The sequence below is a fragment of the Puntigrus tetrazona genome, chromosome 4 (assembly GCF_018831695.1).
Source record: "Puntigrus tetrazona isolate hp1 chromosome 4, ASM1883169v1, whole genome shotgun sequence".
Taxonomy (NCBI): Eukaryota; Metazoa; Chordata; class Actinopteri; order Cypriniformes; family Cyprinidae; genus Puntigrus; species Puntigrus tetrazona.
Window position 1 is genome coordinate 6,045,500 of NC_056702.1, and position 21,272 is coordinate 6,066,771.

The 21,272-nt window shown below is 39.3% G+C and overlaps 3 protein-coding genes across 3 annotated transcripts in view; 2 read left to right on the plus strand and 1 right to left on the minus strand.

Moving 5' to 3' along the window:
* Positions 1-8,698, plus strand: part of mkrn1 (makorin, ring finger protein, 1) — a 9,315-nt gene extending 617 nt beyond the window's left edge. The window contains exons 2-8 of the mRNA XM_043236355.1: positions 277-405; positions 3,362-3,573; positions 5,637-5,857; positions 5,937-6,151; positions 6,325-6,435; positions 7,142-7,286; positions 7,443-8,698. Of these exons, the coding sequence (XP_043092290.1) occupies positions 277-405; positions 3,362-3,573; positions 5,637-5,857; positions 5,937-6,151; positions 6,325-6,435; positions 7,142-7,286; positions 7,443-7,652 (1,243 nt within the window). The 3' untranslated portion in view covers positions 7,653-8,698. The remainder of the gene's footprint in view (positions 1-276; positions 406-3,361; positions 3,574-5,636; positions 5,858-5,936; positions 6,152-6,324; positions 6,436-7,141; positions 7,287-7,442) is intronic.
* Positions 8,699-9,658: 960 nt separating this feature from the next.
* tmem121b (transmembrane protein 121B) lies at positions 9,659-14,045 on the plus strand. The gene has a single exon (XM_043236356.1). It carries the CDS (start codon positions 10,006-10,008, stop codon positions 11,191-11,193), a length of 1,188 nt encoding a protein of 395 aa, XP_043092291.1. The 5' UTR covers positions 9,659-10,005; the 3' UTR covers positions 11,194-14,045.
* Positions 13,752-18,661, minus strand: il17ra1a (interleukin 17 receptor A1a). The gene is given in 12 exon segments (XM_043236354.1): positions 13,752-14,684; positions 14,687-15,628; positions 15,819-15,938; positions 16,051-16,123; positions 16,206-16,280; positions 16,389-16,543; positions 16,684-16,731; positions 16,821-16,947; positions 17,032-17,156; positions 17,459-17,605; positions 17,698-17,722; positions 17,901-18,661. Coding segments are annotated over 12 exon segments (2,385 nt in total). The 5' UTR covers positions 18,006-18,661; the 3' UTR covers positions 13,752-14,241.
* Between the last annotated feature and the right edge of the window lie 2,611 nt (positions 18,662-21,272).

Sequence of the window (21,272 nt, forward strand, 5' to 3'; positions counted from 1 at the left end):
TTTATTTAACGTTGCCCACATACTTGATAGTATAACATTTTGAGAACATGTGATATTTACATTAGCACTGTTGTCAAATGTAACATGCGCACATGTGAAGGGTTATTTGGGTCAAGCTGTTTATGCAGTAAACGATGTAGGCAGTGCATTATGAATCATAAGCTCTGGTGCTTATTTGTATGAGACGGATAGTGATCTTTTTATATTAGGATGTCATAAAGCATAGATGTCTCTGAGTGTTGTTATATCAAGATCAAAACACATTTTCATTCGCAGGTATTTCATGCACGGGCTTTGCAAAGAGGGCGACAACTGTCGATATTTACACGACCTCAGCAGCTGCAAGCCAACCATGATCTGCAAGTTCTTTCAAAAGGGATGCTGTGCTTTTGGGGACCGTTGCAGGTAAGAGACGCAGACAAAAAGCGTGCTTCAAAACAACCGCTGGCCCCCTTGATTAGATCTGTGTAGATATTACATAACATCAAATGTAATGTAATCTGCATTTCCGTGTTTGGGGCCGTAACACGTGAGTGTGTTTAAATGTAGTAGCGGTAAGCAAGGCTTCTGAGAAGTGTTGTGTGTGTTGCTTCATTATGTACCCGTGATATCCGAGACGCAGAATTTTCTGTAAACAAGTTGTTGAGTTTGGCGCTTTCTTAAAGGGATAGTTCACTGAATGTTCTGTCATCGTTTTTGGATTCCTCGAAGCTGTGCGCAAAATAAGATATTTCGCTGGCTGCCGTTGCACGGACTTTATTGAAATGTAAAAAAAAAATGAGGTCATGCAGGTTTGGAGTGGCGAGAATTTTCAATTTGGCCTGAACCGTCGCTTTAAGAGCTGTTATAGGTCGGGTTTTTGCACCAGAGGACACTAAGGTGCGCTCAAGAAGAAATGGCCCCCAAACTGGCTTCGTTGTCTATAGACATATTAATGCCAAAACTACTGCGACGCACGCAAACGGTCTGTTTGTGGCCCATTTCTTATTTGTAGGTGTTTAGATGCCCTCAGAAATGGCCTACAAACACCACCTCTATACACCACCTCTAGCCACTGCAGTCAAATGCATTGAGTAAAAAATTAGCCTGCGAGCCAGACAGTGTAGACAATGTTTGTCTCATATCTGTCTGCGGTCAAGTGTATCCCCATAGTAACTGCTGCCCCCAGCTCGGCAGTATGGGAATGTCTTTGTTTGCCGAGGCTGTTCTATGACAGCATTACATCTGACCGAGAGCTCCCTCTTGCTCTGTTTCCTGCCGTTACAGGGTCTTGAGCTTAAATATCTGATGTCTGGAGGCTAGATTGATGTCTGACAGAGTTGCTTTGTCAGATGTATAGGAGGTGCAGTGATGCTTTTGTCCCCATGTGGGGTTTACCGCATTATTGTTCCTGTGTGTTTTGCGAGATGGGGGGTGAGCTTTCATTAAGTGCGTGTAGAAAGGGCCTCGGTGCATGCTTCATTATGGATGGATTCTTCTTTGCTGCTTTGTGTCTATCTCTGTCTCCTTCCGTGTGCCCCCCCACCTCCACCTCCACCCCCACCAATCTGGGGGCCAAATAGAGCAGCACACTGCAGCCTGCATGACAATTACATAACCCCAGTGTGTTAACATGCATCCCTCTCTCTCTCTCTGTCTCCTTCTGCTGCTGTTGCTACCGCCGCCAGGTTCATTCGGTTCATTCCGCCATTCTGCGGTAGCCACTTGTGCTCCACCGCTGTGTCATTTATTTATGCGAGCCCCCCCCTCCCACCTATAGGCCGACAGATGCACGCAAACGCGCATTGGACTAGAATAAGGCTAAATGACCCAAGAGGTTTGAGGATGGAGGGGTCTCTGGATACTTCAGGAAAGCACTGAGGCATGTTTTGATGGGGAATAAAGAGAAATATAAAAGGTCAGATGCTAAACGACAATGTCATCAGGCTTGTTAGCTATCATAAACTATAGGATGCTATGAGTGCATGTCGTATATATTTATTCATTGTAATGTGGTTTCTTGTAATATTTTTTTGAGAAACTGTAGTTGTTTTAAGGTTATCTTTAAATTTAAATCATTGTTTTAATGTATTATTGTCTAATTTTAAAATGTAATAAAAGAAAATGTCCGATTTAAAAAAAAAAAAAAAAAAAAAAAAAAAAAAAAAACGTACTTGGATGCAATTGATCATTTGACAGCACTAATTTACATTCAATTATTATTTATTTGATATTACGTAATAAAATGACTTGTATCTGCAGCTCAAATTAAAGTAAAAATAGCTAGAAATGAAACGGCAAGGTCATATGTTTGATTTCCAGGGAACATAACGCATGCATACTGATAAAATGTCATAAAATGCGTGATATAATTCAGTCATAATATTTCGTGCCATGAAAAAAGCCACAGAAGGGTTAGACACAAACACTTCAAATGCTTGAATACAAGTTGGTTAAGTGCAAGTAGTTTAGTTGTACTAAGTAAATACACAGCATGTACATGCAATTTTATATTAATCATTGCTAATGAATAACGAGCAGATCATTATTGCCACGCTGTACCATGAACACTGTAAAGAAATTATTAAAAAAAAAAAACATTGGTGAATCATACTTCTCAATGAAAACCTCGTAATTACATTATTGGCAAATTAAAATCCTATCATCATCCTCAAGGAGTTCAAATGGATTGGTTATTGTCTTAATAATTGCATATGGAAACTAGCTTTAATTATGCTGTCCAAAACATTTTCTCATATGCAAGCAACCCAACACTACATTTAAGAGTTTTTCTTGCACAGTAAAGTTGACTAGTTTGCCTAAAATATTTTTTTTTCTATTGTTTCTAGCCTTGAAATGTTTAGCAGTTGTTCATTCATTAGCATGATGAAGGATGCTGACAGTTTGCACCATCAAACCCACTCGGAGACGCTACGTATTTAAATGAATCACTTCTAAAAGAGGCTAACTGCTGCATTATGAGTGTGAACAAGACATGTACTCACCATGGTAACCACACACAAATCTTCAAGTTTGACTGTATCAGCTTGAGAAAAAAATACCACCAGTGGGAAACGCTCTGACACCTAAGACAGCAAAACACCCAGCCGCTTAATGATTATAAGGTGCTAAAGCGTGTCTAAAATAGTTTCTCTAAGCACATTGTTTTAATAACAGCCGACACTCACTTAAATATGTTGTTTCTGTGTATTTATACCAGCAAAAATGCAATTACAATTCATAACTACCACAGAGAAGTTTTTCATTTAGAAGCTTCAGAGATAAACTATGTAGGCCTAGGGGTGCATTTTCATTGCGTGGCTTACCTTCTGTATCAGTCCACTTTTTATTGTATTTTCATTAAATTTGCATTGTGCCTCAGGTATGAACATACTAAACCTGCCAAGCAAGACGAAGTCCCTAGTTCTAAGCCGCCGGTGCCGCTGACCGCTGCTCCCCTTGCTGGCACTCCTGATCCCGTGTCTGATGGGCCAGGTGGTACGACCGATGCCCAGGAGAAGCCCCAAGGCTCGGGGGCAGTGGACTGGGTCAATGCTGCCGAGTTCGTGCCAGGGCAGCCCTACTGTGGGAGGGGTGAGTGTAGCTGGGAAACGTGTTCAGTTGTCACTGCCAAGACAATCTGTGAAAACACAGTGATAAGCCAAGCATTTGGTTTTCAATATGAAGACTCTTCTACAATTAGGCTTGACCAATGCTTTGGTTTGTCATAATAATGCTGTAACTGTTGTAGTGGTTGTTGTTGTTTTTTGTGTGGCATGCTTCTTAATTGGTTCATGAAAGAACCAAAGGAACTCATTTTCACTTCTTGGAAAATAAATTAGACAAAATGTATCTGGAGTCTCTTACTCTAATTCCCAAGCAGACCACTGTACACCTATAATAAGACTTTTTAGACTGGCTCAGGTAGGTACCGCTCCGGAGTAGCTCCGTTATAGACCTAAACAGAGAAGTATTCCCGGCTGCTATATTCTTATGCTAGATGTGTGCAGTTCTGTTTATTAACTCCTAAAGAGTAATAGACTGTAGCTTTAACATATGCTATCTAACTGGATCTTATTGCAGCGTTACATGGAAAGGTTGTTGCAGTTACACATGTGCATTTGCCAACTAATTTTACACCGAAGTTGCACATTTTATCAGCATGTGCATTCCTTGGGTATCGATACCATGACCTTGGGATGAACATCAAGGAATGCTGTGCCGACACACAATGTGAATCCATCGCTAAACCTAAACCTAGAAATGCCACCGTTCAATAAAAAATTGCAGTCATAAACAGAAATTCTTCTGTGTAGTAATGTTTGTTATTGTGAATGAAAACCTACTAGTTTTTCAATTAAAGAAAATGATTTTAACTATAAAATTTAGATGGGGAAAGTTAAAATGAATAAAAAACTGAAATAAAAATAAAAGCTAAATATAAGAAATCTAAATAAATTTAGCTTTTATAATGACAGCTGAAAATGTTACAATTTGAAATGTAAGTAAATACTGTTAATAAAAAAAAAAAAAAAAATAACAATGCTGTGTCATAATGTAGGTCATTAACTGTAGGTTTTTTTTACAGTTGCCAAGCAACATAGCAACTCGGCACATTCTTCTAGAATGTTTGGCTAAAGGTGTTCATTTATTAACCATTTTATGACTACTTCAAATGTAGCACATATGATCGGAAAGAGCTATTTTATAATGCATAAATAATCAGCTTCCTCGCTAAACTTGGACTGACCCTGCACACGCAGCACAGCTCAAGCTGTGCTCTACCAGTGCGCTCTCTTGTTCTTGTTAGCCAAGACCCACTTACATTTATCTTAAAGGGTGACTTCATCAGCAAAGAGCTGAAGGAACAGTGCTGTTTCTTTCCTAGTCTTTGGGTGGCAGCCAAAACTCCTACGTTCAGGAAAGCAGGTGCTTTTCTTCCAGCGTTTACTGTGGTAGACCACATTATGAAACCACCAAATACGTCAATAAATCTTGCGGTTTCTTTATTTCTTCATTTCTTTCAGTTCATTTACGTCTCAGAATCTGAAGGACTGAATAAAAAAAATAGATACAAATTTCTGTCACTTGTGCTGTCTCTAGATTGTAAGCATAAAGATTGGTATTCTTCAGCCTATACCACTCTAATGTAGATGATTTTCTATCCCCATGCCAGGAACTCTAAATGTTAAGACAACAATTTTGCTGGCTTCAGTGGTGTTAAATAGCATTTACAGGCCACAGGAACACATACAGCTGTGGAGTCATTAGTTTTTAACATGTATCAGACAGAATTGTCATTTTTAAGATCTAGTTCACCCCCAAAAAAATTCAGCCATCAATTACTTACCTTCATGTCGTTCCAAACAAATTAAGGTATTGATGAAATCCGAGAGCTTTCTGACCCTCCATAGACCGCAACAGAACTACATACAAAAATAACAACTTTAAAGATTGCTTCTCTTCCTTCAATCAATCAATCAATCAATCAATCAATCACTTTTATTTATATAGCGCTTTTAACAATAATCAAAAGCACTAAACGGTAAAAAGTAGGAGAATAACAATTCTTCCTAGACAGAATTAAATGACCGAATTTTTTATTTCTGGGTGAACCATTCCTTTTAAAATCATGCCTCTTTGGTTTCCCTCTACAGCTGATCCAGTGCCGCTCGAGGGGCCTGGACCTCTCATCGAAGAAGAGTATGAGAAAGAACTAGCTAACAAAGAAATGAAGAAACAGCTTTGCCCGTACGCCGCCGTTGGCGAATGTCGCTATGGCCTCAACTGCGCCTACCTCCACGGCGACGTTTGTGACATGTGCGGCCTACAGGTTCTCCACCCTTCCGACACCTCTCAGCGCTCGCAGCACATCAGGGTGGGTATAAAGTTCACATCCTGTTCTCAGACGATTCAGAGTTAAAATCTCTTTGTTTTATTTTGGTTTTTTACGCCAGGCCTGCATTGAGGCTCACGAGAAGGACATGGAAATTTCTTTTGCCATCCAGCGTAGTAAAGACATGATGTGTGGAGTGTGCATGGAGGTGGTGTTCGAGAAAACCAACCCCAGCGAACGCCGTTTCGGCATCCTCTCCAACTGCAGCCACTGTTACTGCCTCAAGTGCATCAGGAAATGGCGGAAGGCCAAGCAGTTCGAGAGCAAGATCATAAAGTAAGACTGTCCTTAAGATAATCAAACATGCATTAAGTTGAATAGCAGATGATCTTTAATCATTTCAATTACCGCGATCATTACCGTAGGATTATTATCTCTGGTTATAATTGTCCTTTTAAAAATGAGAATCATAAATTTTAGTGACAAATTAATTTCATGTTCATAATCAGGTCTTGCCCAGAGTGTCGAATCACATCGAACTTTGTCATACCAAGCGAATACTGGGTGGAGGACAAGGAGGAGAAGCAGCAGCTCATTCAGAAGTACAAGGATGGCATGGGGTACACAACTGAGAATTTTTACTGAATTTAATGAAAGTAACAGTATTAATTAAGAAATAATTAAATTTGGTCATTTACTCACCCGAATGTTGTATGTTTTCTGTGGAAGACAAAAGATGACTTTCTGAAGAGTATTCTGGCAACTGTTGTCCATGTAATGAAAGTAAAGGGTACTGGGCCAAAATTACAAAATATGCAGCGGTACTGTGGCTCTCATATTGGATGTAACGGCAATAATCTTTGTATCGAATTTGACATTTGGTCGTGATGAATGCAAACAAATTTTGTTTGCTTCAGTGCCGTTGAATGGCATTTACAAGCCATTTTCGATTTTCTGGTGTTGTAGTCCTTCTGTGTTAATATGAAGGACAGACTTAATTTTTTAATTTATAGTTCACCAAAAAATTTAAATTCTGTTATTAAGTGCTTACCCTCATAAGACCTTCGTTCATCTTCTGAAATGAAGATATTTTTGATGAAATCTGAGAGCTTTCTGACCCTGTGTAGACAACAATGCAAACGACATGTTCAAGGCCCAGAAAGTTAGTAAGGGCTTTAAAATAGTCCATATTAGACCTTATTAATCTACAAGAATACAACAATTTCTGGGATTCTGTGAATAGTTCATGACAGAAATTTCATTTTTGATATTTATTTTTTTAACCGTTTGTTCAGCTAATCAGTTTTGTCCCATCTTCATACCCAGGAGTAAACCCTGCCGATATTTTGATGAAGGCCGTGGAACCTGTCCGTTTGGAGCCAACTGCTTTTACAAGCATGCCTTTCCTGACGGGCGTCTGGAAGAGCCTCAACCCCAGAGGAGACAGACCGGTTCCAACGGAAGAACCCGGGTAAAGCTTCTGCCCAAGCCTTATGGCTATTTTCTCCCAACGTCGGTGCCAAACTGAAAATTCAGCTGCATGAAAGCATATCGTATTCACTTAATGATGTGCAACGACTTCGATCATTGGCACTCGATCGAGCCATTAATGGAATCTGTGTTACAGAACTCCAGACGGACGCCACTCTGGGATCTTTTCGACGAGCGGGAGAACAGTGACTCCTTCGACAATGAAGATGAGATGGTGACGTTCGAGCTCAGCGAGATGCTCCTCATGCTTCTGGCCGCCGGAACCGACGATGATGTTACCGACTCCGAAGATGAGTGGGACTTGTTCCACGAAGAGCTGGACGATTACTACGAACTGTACCTATAGCAGGCCTCCTTCCGTCCTTCGCTAACTCCCTCCTAGACTAACCCTCGTCCCTATTTACTCTATTTCTATCCCTGTTAGAAACTAGACAGAACTGTCTTGTGTGACTGATGGGCAGTAGCGTCTTTTTTCCCCTGTGTTGTGGCAGTGCCTTTCAGCAGGCCATTAAAACAATTAATTCATTTCAGATTCAATAAATGAATATAAAACACACGTCAAAAGACATTAAAATAGCTCTTGTGCTAAAAAAAATATTTTCTAGAACGCCTTCTCCATTCTGTGAGTCTGTCCATGTCTGGTTAATGTACTAGAATAAGTATAAAGAGCAAAAACAAAAGTAATTTAAAAAATTGCAAGAAAGGACACTAAGTTATATAAGAAATTGGAAAGATATAGCTAACAAACCTGGCCGAGTTTATCTCAGGAGTGGGTTTGACATGTTTATTATTGACTGTGAGGATACAGCAACTGTGTATGACTTCACTAACTGGTGGCTGTTAATGCTTCTGATATTTTTGAAATATCCCTCTTCTCATGCACTGATTCTGACTGGGTGGGAGGTGGTGGTGATGGCGGGGAGCTTCCTGGATGTCACAAATGCACTCGTCAACGTTCACATGGACAACCCGTGTAACCTTTATCCCTAAATGTTTTGTTCCTCACGATTAAATTAACCTCCGAGTTGTTTTTTTTTTTTTTTTTGTACCCGTTTAGCTGTACCTGTGTAGCTGTGGTATCCCATGGGAAGTCCCTACGAACTGAGTGCGCCGATAATTTGTGAATCTGGACTCCCAAAAGCCGACTTAAATGCATTCAAATATGAAGCTGAATGTTCATCAGTTTAACTGTCTATTAATTGTAAATCTGTTTTGCTTCAGTGAATATTGCATATTAAGCTCAGCTGGCAGTAGTCAAACCACAAACACCCAATTGTTATTCGGTTCTTGTCGAACTTGGTTGATATGCATATGTTTATACAGAAATGTGCTTGTTTTCTATGGTTCAGAACCATCCAATGTAACTTGAAATTAAAGTTTATTATCAAATTATTACATGTCTGTGGGTTTTATGTAAATGGTACTGGTTGCTTTGTAATATTTGGCCTTAGAGGTTCGGAGGTAAAGTAGTCATTTTATTTGTCTCTAGTTCTGTGTGAAATGGAGAATAGTCTGTTATGGTATTTATCTGTTATCGCATGGCCTTTTCGGATAAAAATTCTTATTCTTTTTGGCTATAGTTATTGTGGTATTGTTAAAGTTATACCTGCAACAAACTGCAGCACTTTTGCAATGAAATATTGCTCAAAGTCGGATAAATAATGATACTCATTAGTTCGTACTAGGCCTCTGTTGTCCTACATCAGGCTTCTTTGAGTGATTATGCTTGAATGCACATCATCTTCAAGACAAATGTTATTGTCTATAAAAGCACAGCTTTGGTGAAGCCTTCGAAGCACTTGTTTTGCATTTTTATGGTTTTATTGGTATACATTTATATATTATTTATCTAAACTATCTTCCCAGAAACACAAAGCATCCTTGTATACAATAGAAAATCTATGTTTTGCAGGATTTATACTATATATATATATATATATATATATATATATATATATATATATATATATATATATATCTTATTAAGTATAATATACTCAAAAGACACATTTTATCATTGTGCTCTTTATAAAAAGTTTACTATAAAACTAACGAAAAAGCTATAATAAAGCAACATCATTAAACAATAAAGACAATCAAAAACACGATTTAGTTGTATGTTTTTGCAAATAAACTCTTCATTAAATGTATATATATTATGTAAGGTAATTCAGCGGTCCCATTTCATTCTTTCTTTATTAATTTAATTAAATGAGTCGACTAATAACTTTTTAATGTTTGCTTCTTTTATTATTATCATATATATATATATATATATATATATATATATATATATATATATATATATATATATATAATGTCATGTATAGGCTGCTAAATGAAATAACACAATGCAATCAATAATGCCACGACCCATTTATTTAGTAGGCCTAATATTAGAAAAACTAAAGACAGTGCTTATTTACAAAAAACGCGACTACGTTAACCGCAGCGCTATAATATAATTTTAAACGGGGATATGAAATGTTTGCAACATTATTCATGTTTAGTGAATATCGGATTCGTAGATTTAATCGTCGCCTATTCCATTATTTATGTTATTATTGTTTCATTTTTTTGGAGGGAACGGTAAGCGCGCGTTCCATTCCACCGCAATTCCATAACAGGATTTCCTCCTCTGCCCCCTTGAGCGGCTATCATTACACCAGCAGAGCCAAAACAAGTCGGGAGGAGAAGGCATGAATACAATGACTGCTGAAATCATAAAAGACATCTCCCAGCCCGACTCACCCGTCTCCTCAGCACCAGAAAACGGACAGCTGCTGTTCATCCGGAGCGTCGCGTCCAGGAGAGACACGCAGACCACCAGCGGCAGTGCCAACCTCGAGGAGGGCAGCTCCCAGCCCCTGGTCTCCTCCTCAGCCACAGCTCAGCCTCAGTCTTACACCATGACATCGGGCGAATTCATGCAGTCCACCCCTCTGTTCGTGCAGAGGTCTAATAAGAACCTGTTCTACAAGATCCTGTGTTTCCTCGTGCTCGTTCTCCAAGGAGGCATGCTGGATTTCTACCTCATCATCTTCACGGATCTCTACTGGTGCTCGTGGATAGCCACGGATCTGGTGGTCATATCGGGATGGGCGATCTTCTTCATGAAAAACGCCAGGAGTAAGCGGGAACGGGCTTGCGGTTTCCACCAGAAGGGCTCCATCTTCGGATGCAACCTCGGGGAGTTCACCTTCGCGTACCTGGCGTGGCTCATCTACGTGATCGCGTCCACCCCGAAAGTGGTGCTCGTTCTGGAAACGTCCATCCTGGATCTGATCGCCCTGAAGGTGCCATTTGGCGTCACGGGGTTTAAAATAACCATGCTGCTGTGCGCGCCTTTGCTTTACTGCCTCATCAACTCCATCATTGAAGATCCCAACGGCGCCACGCGCTTTCACTCCCAAGGATGCTTCATGAGCACCTGCTTAGACGTCCTGGACAGCTTCACGCTGGTGGAACTGCTCCTTAAAAACGAAATCCCCAACATATACCTTAGGTACACGGTTATATCCGCGTATTTCGTCGCACTGGGCGTCCCGGTTGTTTGGCTTTACGAGCTGACGGCCTCGGAGATGAACTGTCGCTGGATATGGGCGAGGTTCTTCACCGGCGTGCTGCTCAACGCGCCGCTCTTGGTGGTCAGATGTTTCCTCGTCTTTGTTTACAAAACGCCCATATCGGTTTTCATGTTCAAGAACATCTTCTTCTTGGGGTGTAAGTGCCTGGAGCTGGTTGAACAGTGCATGTCCTTAAGAGGTGTCCGGAGGTTCGCACGTGGACGCGGGGGAAACCCATCCCAGTTCTCCCACTGCGTTTCCGAAAACGACATGTGTCCTCACGGCTACGTGAACACGCTGGCTGTCAATACTCAGTCGTAGACGCTCGTTAGGAACTAGCGTTGACCGGAGGCCACGCAGGCTACTACACAGTGTGCATCAGCCCTTTTGAGGGGAGGTACTACAGGTGCTAACATTCCTTTCCTTTTAATCAGAACACAAACCGATTGATAAAATGTATTGTGACCATACTTTGTTAAAAGCACGAATTGTGAGGAGCGTTCAAATCGACAGAAGAGCCACGTTTGGTTCCACAAAGATCAAAGAACCGTCTCTTTCTTAGCTTTTTTTTTTTTTTTTTTAAATCTGAAGAACCTTCGTAAGCCACAAAGAACCTTTCAGATGATAATGGTTCTTTATGGAACCCTTTAGACAAGAAAAGGGAAGCACCTTTACTTTTAAGAGTGTATTTTAGAAGCCTGTGTAGATAAGAAGCATTTTCTTTACAACGTCTTAAATGTTTGCTAACTGAGGCGAAAAATACCGACAGAAATGCAGTGTGCAAAATTAGTTATCAATTAGATTTTCACAGGTGTGCATAATATAACCGGTGAACTCCACGAAATAATGTGTATATGTGATTTACTGAGCGGCTGCTAATTGTCAGACTTGTTTGCAAAGGGTTGTTCATTTAGCAAATTGATAAAACAACTACATAACCTCCTAACAATAAGTGAGTTCTGTTTCGAAAAACGAGGTTTATTAGCTGTTGGCCTAAATCCAAAATATCATTTGTGTCAGACGTGCCCAAAGTAGCTGATATTGCATTACGCACTTGATGTTAAGTGATTCAATGTTAGGCAAATCTAATCAAAATACTGGCCTACATTTGTGCCTGTAGTACCTCTCCTTCTGAACGCCCTGTCGTTCTCCTCCACTCTTAACAGGTGCTACAACCAAACCACTCAATGTGCCAATGAAAAACATTCCCACCTGTGACCTCTGCAGTATATACTTAATGTATCGGGATGTGACTGTCAACCAGTGCTTATATGACTATACGAGAATCTTTGATTTGCACTTGTTTTGTGAGGCACTTTAATTCAGTGTGAGGACTATTCAGCCGAGGAGAAGTTATAAGTGCAATGTTGTATAATTTATTTTCTATGTAAAAATGTCTTTAACTGACGGTAGGCTAATGTAGACACATGTTTATAGTGTTTCCAGACACCTTGTCAAGAGATGTTCCTAAATGCACTTGTCAAAAGTGTAAATATGCCTTGTGACTTGTTAGGCTTGGTGTACACTTCAAATTGTGAATGTGTTGTAGCCCTTTCCTATTTGAAATACTTTGTCAGTGGCAATGGTACTTAGGAATGGAAAATTGTGTATGATACGGATTCATAATGTTCCTTAATGTAATAATAGGCTACTTTATAGGCTACTAAGCATAGAATCTATGAGGATAACTGTAATCCATCTTTAATGACCAAACTCCATTGCTGGTCCCAACTGGCCATATTACCATCATCGGTTTGTACAAGGCTACCTCTCTTTACACAACCTCATGGTTGAAATCAGTCAGTTTATCTGCTCAATTCCAGACGATATATCACTCATGCCAATGAATAAGGTATGATTATCACTATTAATGACATTTTGATCAAGCACGAATATTGTTACAGCGCCGATAGACAGATTGCGAAAGGAAACTATCCATTCATCTACAGGCAGTGAATATGTTTGAATCTAAATATGTGTATTTCCAAGCTCATTAGTTACACTGAGATTTACACCAGGAAGAAACACGTCGAATATAACCATATTTCTCGCTCCAGTTGTCCACCTTAAAAGGACAGTTCATCTAAAATTGTAAATTCTAGCATCATTTATGCACCCTCGTGTCATTTTAAACCCGAATGACTTGCTTTTGTATGTCCAAGACGAAAAAAAGACATTTTAAAGAATGTTTTTGTGCATATAATGAAAGACATTGACCTTCAATGTAAGCACAAAAACAGTTTTTTCTAAATAACAGGTTATACCGGGTTTAGAGTGACATCAGTGTGAGTAATATTAATTTTTCTTTTAACTGTGAGAAGCAAGCTTGTCCTTTCACTTTTAGTTTTAAAACAGAGTATTATATATGCTAGTCCAATATGTAATTACTAACAAATGTGCATCCTATTCTAACATATTATTACTCTTGTGCTTTGAGGATTGGGGTACAGGGTGAGCTAAACGTGTTAAATATGCAGGCCGAAAGTGCATTATGGGATTTTTGTGCCTCATTGCGGAGTATTTAACCTGACGAATATATACCACTGCATACTACGCATGTTTTTTAAACTACAGGTTTTAGTGTATGTACATAACCTTTTTGATAAGGAAAGCGACTTCCAACCCCACCTCTCTCGATTTATCCACATAAATGTTTTACAGAGAATTTTCTTACAAGGGCTTTAGTTTGCAAGTTAAGTTATGTTTACATAAGACATTATTTGCACTGCAACAGCTGCAAGGGTCTGGAAGCATCCTGGTTAAATTGGTTAAAAAGTAATTTAAGGTCCAAAGTTGAATGAAATTTGATGCAAGCAAAGTGATTGTTTAACTAAATTAGAGTAATAAGCACACAACAGAAGATTACCAAAGAAAGCTGCTTCATAAATTTTGAAATTTACTTATACAATATTATATATATATACAAACTTGGGTATATGGATATAGCTGTTAAACTGAATAAAAAAATAGTGCAATATAATACAACAAAACATTTCATATGAGCAATTAATATGAAAAAAACAATACAAATGTAACATTGCAAGCCCAATCAAATTACTTAGACTTGTGTTCAGTAGCTAAACATAAGCTTAAAATCATGTGATGTGCTGTTCTATATCAAGCTGTTTAACAAGGTACTTGTTCTGCTCCACAGTAAAAGTGAACCGATCACACTCTTGTGTTTATGTCTAATTATTTATGATAAATACATAACACGTAATCACTTTAAAACTGCTGATCATTGAACTCATCCATCTAGTCCGTTTCCTGTTCCTGTTGACTCAAATAGTTTGAATGTTGTTTGAAGAGTGATGAACAACCACATACTGTTCAAGAACATCCTGCACACTGCAAATGAAAAAAAGAGACTCAGGTCTCCATAGTTTGGGTGCAGAAACCAGAAGAGATCGGGCTGTTGAAAAAGAGGTCCATTTGTAACTTGGCCAGAGAGGAAAGGTCTTGCTGAAGCTTGAGGTCCTCCCTCACCGTGGAATACCTGGAACCATATCCCTGATCGGACCCTCGTGATGGTCTCGTCTCAGAAGCACCCTCCATTTCACTTTCCTCCATCTCTACTGGCCGGGACATGTCCATTTCCTGGTATAGATGGAAGCTGTCCTCCATTGACGGTGGAGGTGCTATCAAAAAGCACTTTCTGCTGTCCGTCTGACAATTATCTGACGGTTCCCCAGTTGGAAACGCATAAGGAGGATGCGTGGTTTCCACTGGTCCTGCTTCAGCGAGGAGACGGGGGTAGATTTGCGTGTCCATTGGCGCCCCAATACCAATCACGCTGGGTAATTCAAGGGGTGTTCTATTGCTGGATAATAGGAAAGTACTTCGCTGTGCCCTGGCTGGACTCTTGGATTGATAATCACCACGGACGACTCCTCAGGATTCTCTTGAATTTGGGGAATTACTGCACAGACGCTCTGGGGCTCCTGATTGATGTCGACCTCCTTCACAAGAATCGGGAGTCCGATGTTTAGCATGGGCGTTAACTCATACACCGGCTGCATGGGTATCTTAAGAAGTGGATCGGCTTCCCCTCTCACTTCCTCCTCGCTGGTCACGCACTCTTTCTCAAACCAGTCGGGATTCTTCATTTGGTGCAACTGGAATGCTTCGATTGCGTTCCTCAAGGCTTCGCCCGAGGGGCAGTTGAAGTACTCGTCCTTTTCGATCCCCTCGATGCAGTGCTTCACTCCCTGCTGATACTTCTCCACATCGAGGATACGGAAATAGAGCTCCTCGAAATGCTTCATCAGCTTATATTTTACCGCAATGTCAAACATAGATGGCACATCGCCTTCGCTGCTTACGTCGTCAAAGTAAGCCACCAAATACTTCCCGTAGGAAGCCGGACGCTGCATATCAGGTGTAATCAGCTGAAGGGCGAGAGTCAGCATATCACCGATCGGAGAGCGTACGTCTTCCCGGAGGAGGATGCGAGGCTCTCCACACATCGCACCCCACTTGGCTTGCACTCCTCGGGAGCAAAGGACCAAAATCTTGTTTGACGACTGCTCGATCTGTCGCTTTTTTTCCTCAAGCCACTGTAGCCGGCCGATAGTGCCGAGCCAAGTCGTGTCAAGTAGGTCTAGCACAACTTCCATGCCACATTTGGCCCGCAGGAAGGCGCAAAGCTTCAGGACTATGTCTGTGTAAAGGGGGTGATCTCTGGAGTAGATGATTAATACAGATCGAGGACCGGGTGAAAATGGCTGTTCTAGAGTAACTTCATTGTTTGGCTTTTCTACAAATGAAATGAAATGTAACGTCAAAAATTAGAAGCAGGGATATTCCTAGACAATGATTCTTTGCTGCGTATTAGACGTATTATTTAATTCCTAGCACCGTCTGAGTGGCTAACCACAGGAAGACGCTGACACTGTTGTGTAACACGATTAAAGAAAAAAATACCCATCTTAAATGTCACTGCTTACCTTGCGATTGTTTCTTGCAGCGCAAATAAATTGCACAAATACCTATGGCACAAATTAAGAGACATAGTCCAACAGAAATGATCCAGAGTGCTGAGTTGGTCTCAGGAGGGCTTGTTGGTACTGTGGAATATATTTTATATATATTTACATATGAACAAAATGAGTAAAGTTGCATAATGCTTTTAACGTATTTTCTCGCTGATTCAAAAGGTGAAGACGTTTCCATACACACCAGGACCACATATGTTAAACTTGTGATTCTTTCGACGACAGTCGTTCCCACACTTCCAGAGAAATGGCTGGATCTAAACAGGAAAAAAAGCGAAATGCTTGTACGTATGTAATATATCATTTCACGGCGTAACGTGTTTCTTTAGGCCTACACACCTGAACATCAAAATGACAGCATGTCCGTGGCCAGTCCTCCAGGTCATATGTGACATTTAGTAATGGCTTGCTCTCCTAAACACGCCAAAAAAAACGATGAAAACTCTTTTACGTGCAGAGTCATATTTTCCAGCCTTATTCATTTGGATATATTGAAATACACAAACAGATAAAATGTCTTACATTATAAAGTGTCTTCATTTGCTCGACGCTGTAGCACTTCAGAAACACATTGTATTTTTCGATGTTCTCTCCAGGATTGAATGTAACGTACAGAATATCCTCGCTATTCACACCTGTGGTCCTTCCTACAGTAATATTGGGTTGCCATGTATACCCTAAGATAAAAATCAAACCAAATGAATCTCTTAGTATTTGAAGCGCATGCATACTTTAATATTTAACTTGAGCGCTCAGGGTTTCTTGGTATGTATTTATCTGATATCTTGAGGTAAACCAGATGTAAATAAGCGCTCACCTCTTTCAAAACAGATTCTGCTCGTTCGCATCAAAGGATCGTCACAACCTGTGGTTACAGATCGTAACTGAGGTACCATTCTGAATATAAATTATTGTGTGGAAATATTTGAACAGAGAATTGAATTCGTCACTTACCTGGAACATTAACCTTTTTGGAGATATTGTAACTGGTGTGTTTTAAATTTGATTTGGGAAGGTTGGAGACGGTCACTACATATGTGCTGCCTGGATCTACCACAACTTTATCCAGAGAAAAAGACCACTAGAATTCAAATAGATCATAAATTAGTATATGTTAAAACAAAAATAATGCAAATAAATCAACAAATAAACAAATCAGTCTTGCCTTTTCGTCTGCCTTATTTCTCATGGACTTAAAAACATCGAGGAACTTGTAATGAACACACAGATTTTCATTGGTGGATGACTTTAACACACTAAACTCTGTTCCTTTCAAGTGAATTATGCTTCCTGAGGAAAAAAAAGATTATTTAACTTTGATGATTACAACCTGGTACGAACTGGAAGATAAATGCTTATTGAAAAACAAAATTAAACGAATACTCCTTTTTGAAAATGTTAAATATGGCACTGTTTTAGTATTGGTGCACACATTTAGCAAAGCGATTTCTTCATTATGAGTAACATTATAATTTTTAATAGAGTGAAATATAGGTATAAATTAAAAGTGTCCATCAAAAGTGATTTTTTTCCCAGAAACTGTCCGGGTAAAAGGACTTTCACGAGGCTTATCTGAAAATGCAGTAACCCACCATCATCCCTTGCTTTCCATTCTGCCACAATCACCGGTTCCAAATGGCCTTTCGTATTTCTTCTTACATCAACACGCAGTGTTAAATCATCTGGTCCACTAGGAGTGAAATCTGAAGGAGTCAGCCATTCTTTATACATGCAGTTATCTGTAGGGGAAAATAATCAAACCTTAGTTAAAATGTAACCCGACGATAATAAACATAAACCAATACTAAAGGAAAAAGAAAGGAGGACTTACGGAACTCTGCTGTGCATCGTATTTCCTGGAGAGAAAGAAAGAAAAAGAAAGATAGATCAGAAAAAAATACAACCTTCATTCAATATAGTGCCCCCCTCCTAAAAAGGGGACACTGATCAATGTCTAAATAAACACGTTTAACATATATATGCATACACATCTAACACATTATGGCGTCTAATGGTCTTTATGTATTGTCTTACCTCTTGTGTACAGTTCAGAGAGCGCCCGTCATCCATGAGCATGAGATTTAGTGCCGCAGGTATGAAGGTGAAAAACACAGCACCTCTCAGGTACAGGAACTTCATGATTCGCCTTCTAACATACACAAAGCTCACTAAAGCCGAATGAATGCTCGTTTTTGAACACCTTTTTAACAGACGAGCGACGTCGACAGCGACAAAGAGTACAGTAAACAAGGTAGCGTAGGTGCAGGAAACAGTCGACCTAAAAAAAACTTCCTGGAATTATTGTAATATGCAAAGCGGTGACTCACACCTCGTGTGCTCTGGAAACGCTGTAGGAAACTGTTCGGCGATAGTCTGAATAAATATTATTCATTAATACTATAGCATCGAATACAATTCACACAGACATTAAAAAGGAGATTATGCCACGCAAAGAGAACAAGAATAAAGTAGGCTGTGGGAGAGGATGAGTGCCAACAAGGCAATGGAACAATGGAAACGACTGAATGAATGAATTTTAAAACCTTTACATTGTATAAATGACCATATTTTTTTTTATTAAACTGCTACAGCTTTTTATTTTGCATGCATAATCAAAACGTTGCCCTTCCAAACTTTTTCCTTCCACGTGGGGGCGCTACTTCACCGTTGTATGTAGACCAGTTTATCAGTCTGTTCAAAATAGAAGCGAATACAACTATACACATTACTAGCCTATTTATATATAGGACTGATCTAAATAGGCTAGTAATATCTATAGTTTTATTTGTAAAACTATAGATATTAGTTTATAAACATATACATTATAGCACTGTAATGGAGAGAAATGAAACAGAGGAGATGAAGATAAGTCTCCGTGCTGCATAGTGCACTAATGGATCAGACGCACACTACAGATCAGCTAGTCTATGAGGGTCAGACAACACACTGTCCACATCTCAAAAGATGAACAGTGGCATCGCTGAATGAGGGCTACCCACACCTAGCCCAGGTGCGCATACTCCAGTTTTCAAGTACTGGACGGAGATTAGACAAATCTAGGGCGCTAACATGTTGCATCTTGGGATATGAAGGGAATTGTTTGGATACGTCCATACAGGTTTGAAAAAAACTTTGACTGTCTTTCATCTCATCCGTCATTCTGTCACCTTACAAGTTGCAATACTATTGAAAAAGCCTAGAAGCTTAGCTTCGAACTTGTGTAACAAATTTATCCAGTATGTAATATGCACGGTACATAATATAACATTTTCAGAATACCAACAAGTAAAATATGACTTTCTCTAAGTTCAGTGTTTTACAGCCTTTTAATAGTTTATTATGATGGCAAGGCACGCATTGTGAGAAACTGCACCTTTAAAAACAATCATGTCACATTCACCACTTCTCTGTGATGAGATCACCTGTTAAAGTAAATATATGGAAAGAACGGTGAACTGTGGCTGAATATTAAAGAAAACAATAAAACGCCTGATTAGGGCTGACAACTCTGTGCTTTGACTGAATGGGATATATAAACAACAGCATGGCGTACATGCCAAGTTGGTCTGAAAATGAAGCTAAGAAATGTCCCACACTGGCCAAATCCTTTCATTCTTGCGCTTGAAACAAGATTTTCTTTTTTTTTGGTGATTGTAGTCGGGGTCAAAGACAATTTGGAAAATCACACTGCCAGAAAATTGAACCCGACCAATGACTCACTTTTTTCCAGCGGTATGTGTCAAAAAGGTCTTAACCGTAACCACGAGAGGAGTGCTTTGGTCCTGACACACTTATCCACAATTAAACCACGACAGCTGAGAACACCAATACAATAAAAAATAATGGCATATACATATTGCTAGAGTTTCCAATAAGAGTTATTCATAGCGATGCCATTGAAACAGCTGTTTTAGGTTCTCAAAAGAACCTTTCGGCGAATCGTTCTGTAAAGAACCCTTTTATCCGGGTCTAAAGATTGTTTCTTTAATCAAAAGACTATGGAGAACATTTCAGTTTAATGGATGTTCCGTGTAAAAAGTTTTTAAAACATCAATGTCAGTGAAGAAATTACATTTTTAATATTATACTGAAATAATACGTTGCACAAATATAGTCTAACGTACTGGACATAAATCTAGATATTACCATCTCATTTTGATAATGAAAGGTGGAAGGTGTCCGAATCTGAGAAGCTGTGATTGTTGGGTAATGCCAGAAGTGCACTTAGGATGTCACTGGCATTCAGACAAAATGGACGCCGGCCATACATGTTCTTCCTTAAGTGCCCTTAAGTGTTCAAACACTGCCAACAGTGATTTTACCTCTCAGACGTGTAGATGAAGTACGAAAAATGCAGCCATGATCACTTTTTAAATGAACATGCCATGATTTCATCTATCAAAGATAAGGCTATATCACGTGTGATAGATATGATAAATGCTAAAAGAAGCTGATTAATAATAACACAACCTAAATCAGTAGTTTATCTGTGACTGTATGATACAGTGCATAAAACAGAGAGAGAGAGTGAGAGAGAGCAGTCATTGACCTACTGTACTGTACGGGCTAGTTGAACACTTAAAATGAATGTCATTTACTAGATGACAAAATATTAAAGCATTTATTTGACCATAAACAACACTTTCAGACAAAGGTTTTAAAGACGCTATTTGTAGTCTAAAGCAATGACACTAAAACATTTTAAAGTGTCTTATTAAGTTACTTGATAGTAAGCACCATGCAATGTTCTTGGAATGCAATTTTACGGCGGTCTGTTAAAGTGGTCTGTTTATCTTTTTCTTCACGGGGCTCTTTGGAATATGTCGTTCTGATTGGTCATTCACATCATTTAGTAATCAGATGATAGTCCACCCAATTCTGTTACACTCAACAACTAAACAACGTATATGCGTTGATACGTTATATTCGCATACATACGTCGTTTATGTGTGTGAGGTTCTCATGTCATTTTTTATAATCGTTATTGCGCAGGAAATGTATTCTCGTAGCTTCGTAAAATTACGATGGAACCACTGATGTCACATGGATTATTTTAACAACGTCCTTACTATGTTTCTGAGACTTGATCGTGTTAGGATCCTCCACGGGATGAACAGAGAGCTCTCTGAATCAATAAAAAATATCTTAATTAATGTTCTGAGGATGAATTTCTTACAGGTTTGGAAACACAGGTTGAGTAATTAATGACAGAATTTTCATTTTTGGGAAGCTTTAAGAAGCTATACAGATGAAATTATAAAACAGTTTCAACTTTAATCATCATTTCATTTGTATTTATTTTGCGGTTGGCTGTCACTGTAGCCTACGTTATCTAATCTTGTTTATCCACCATAAAAAGGAGATGGAATGAGCACTATTATTTAGAAGGAAGGACGAAAAATGAGT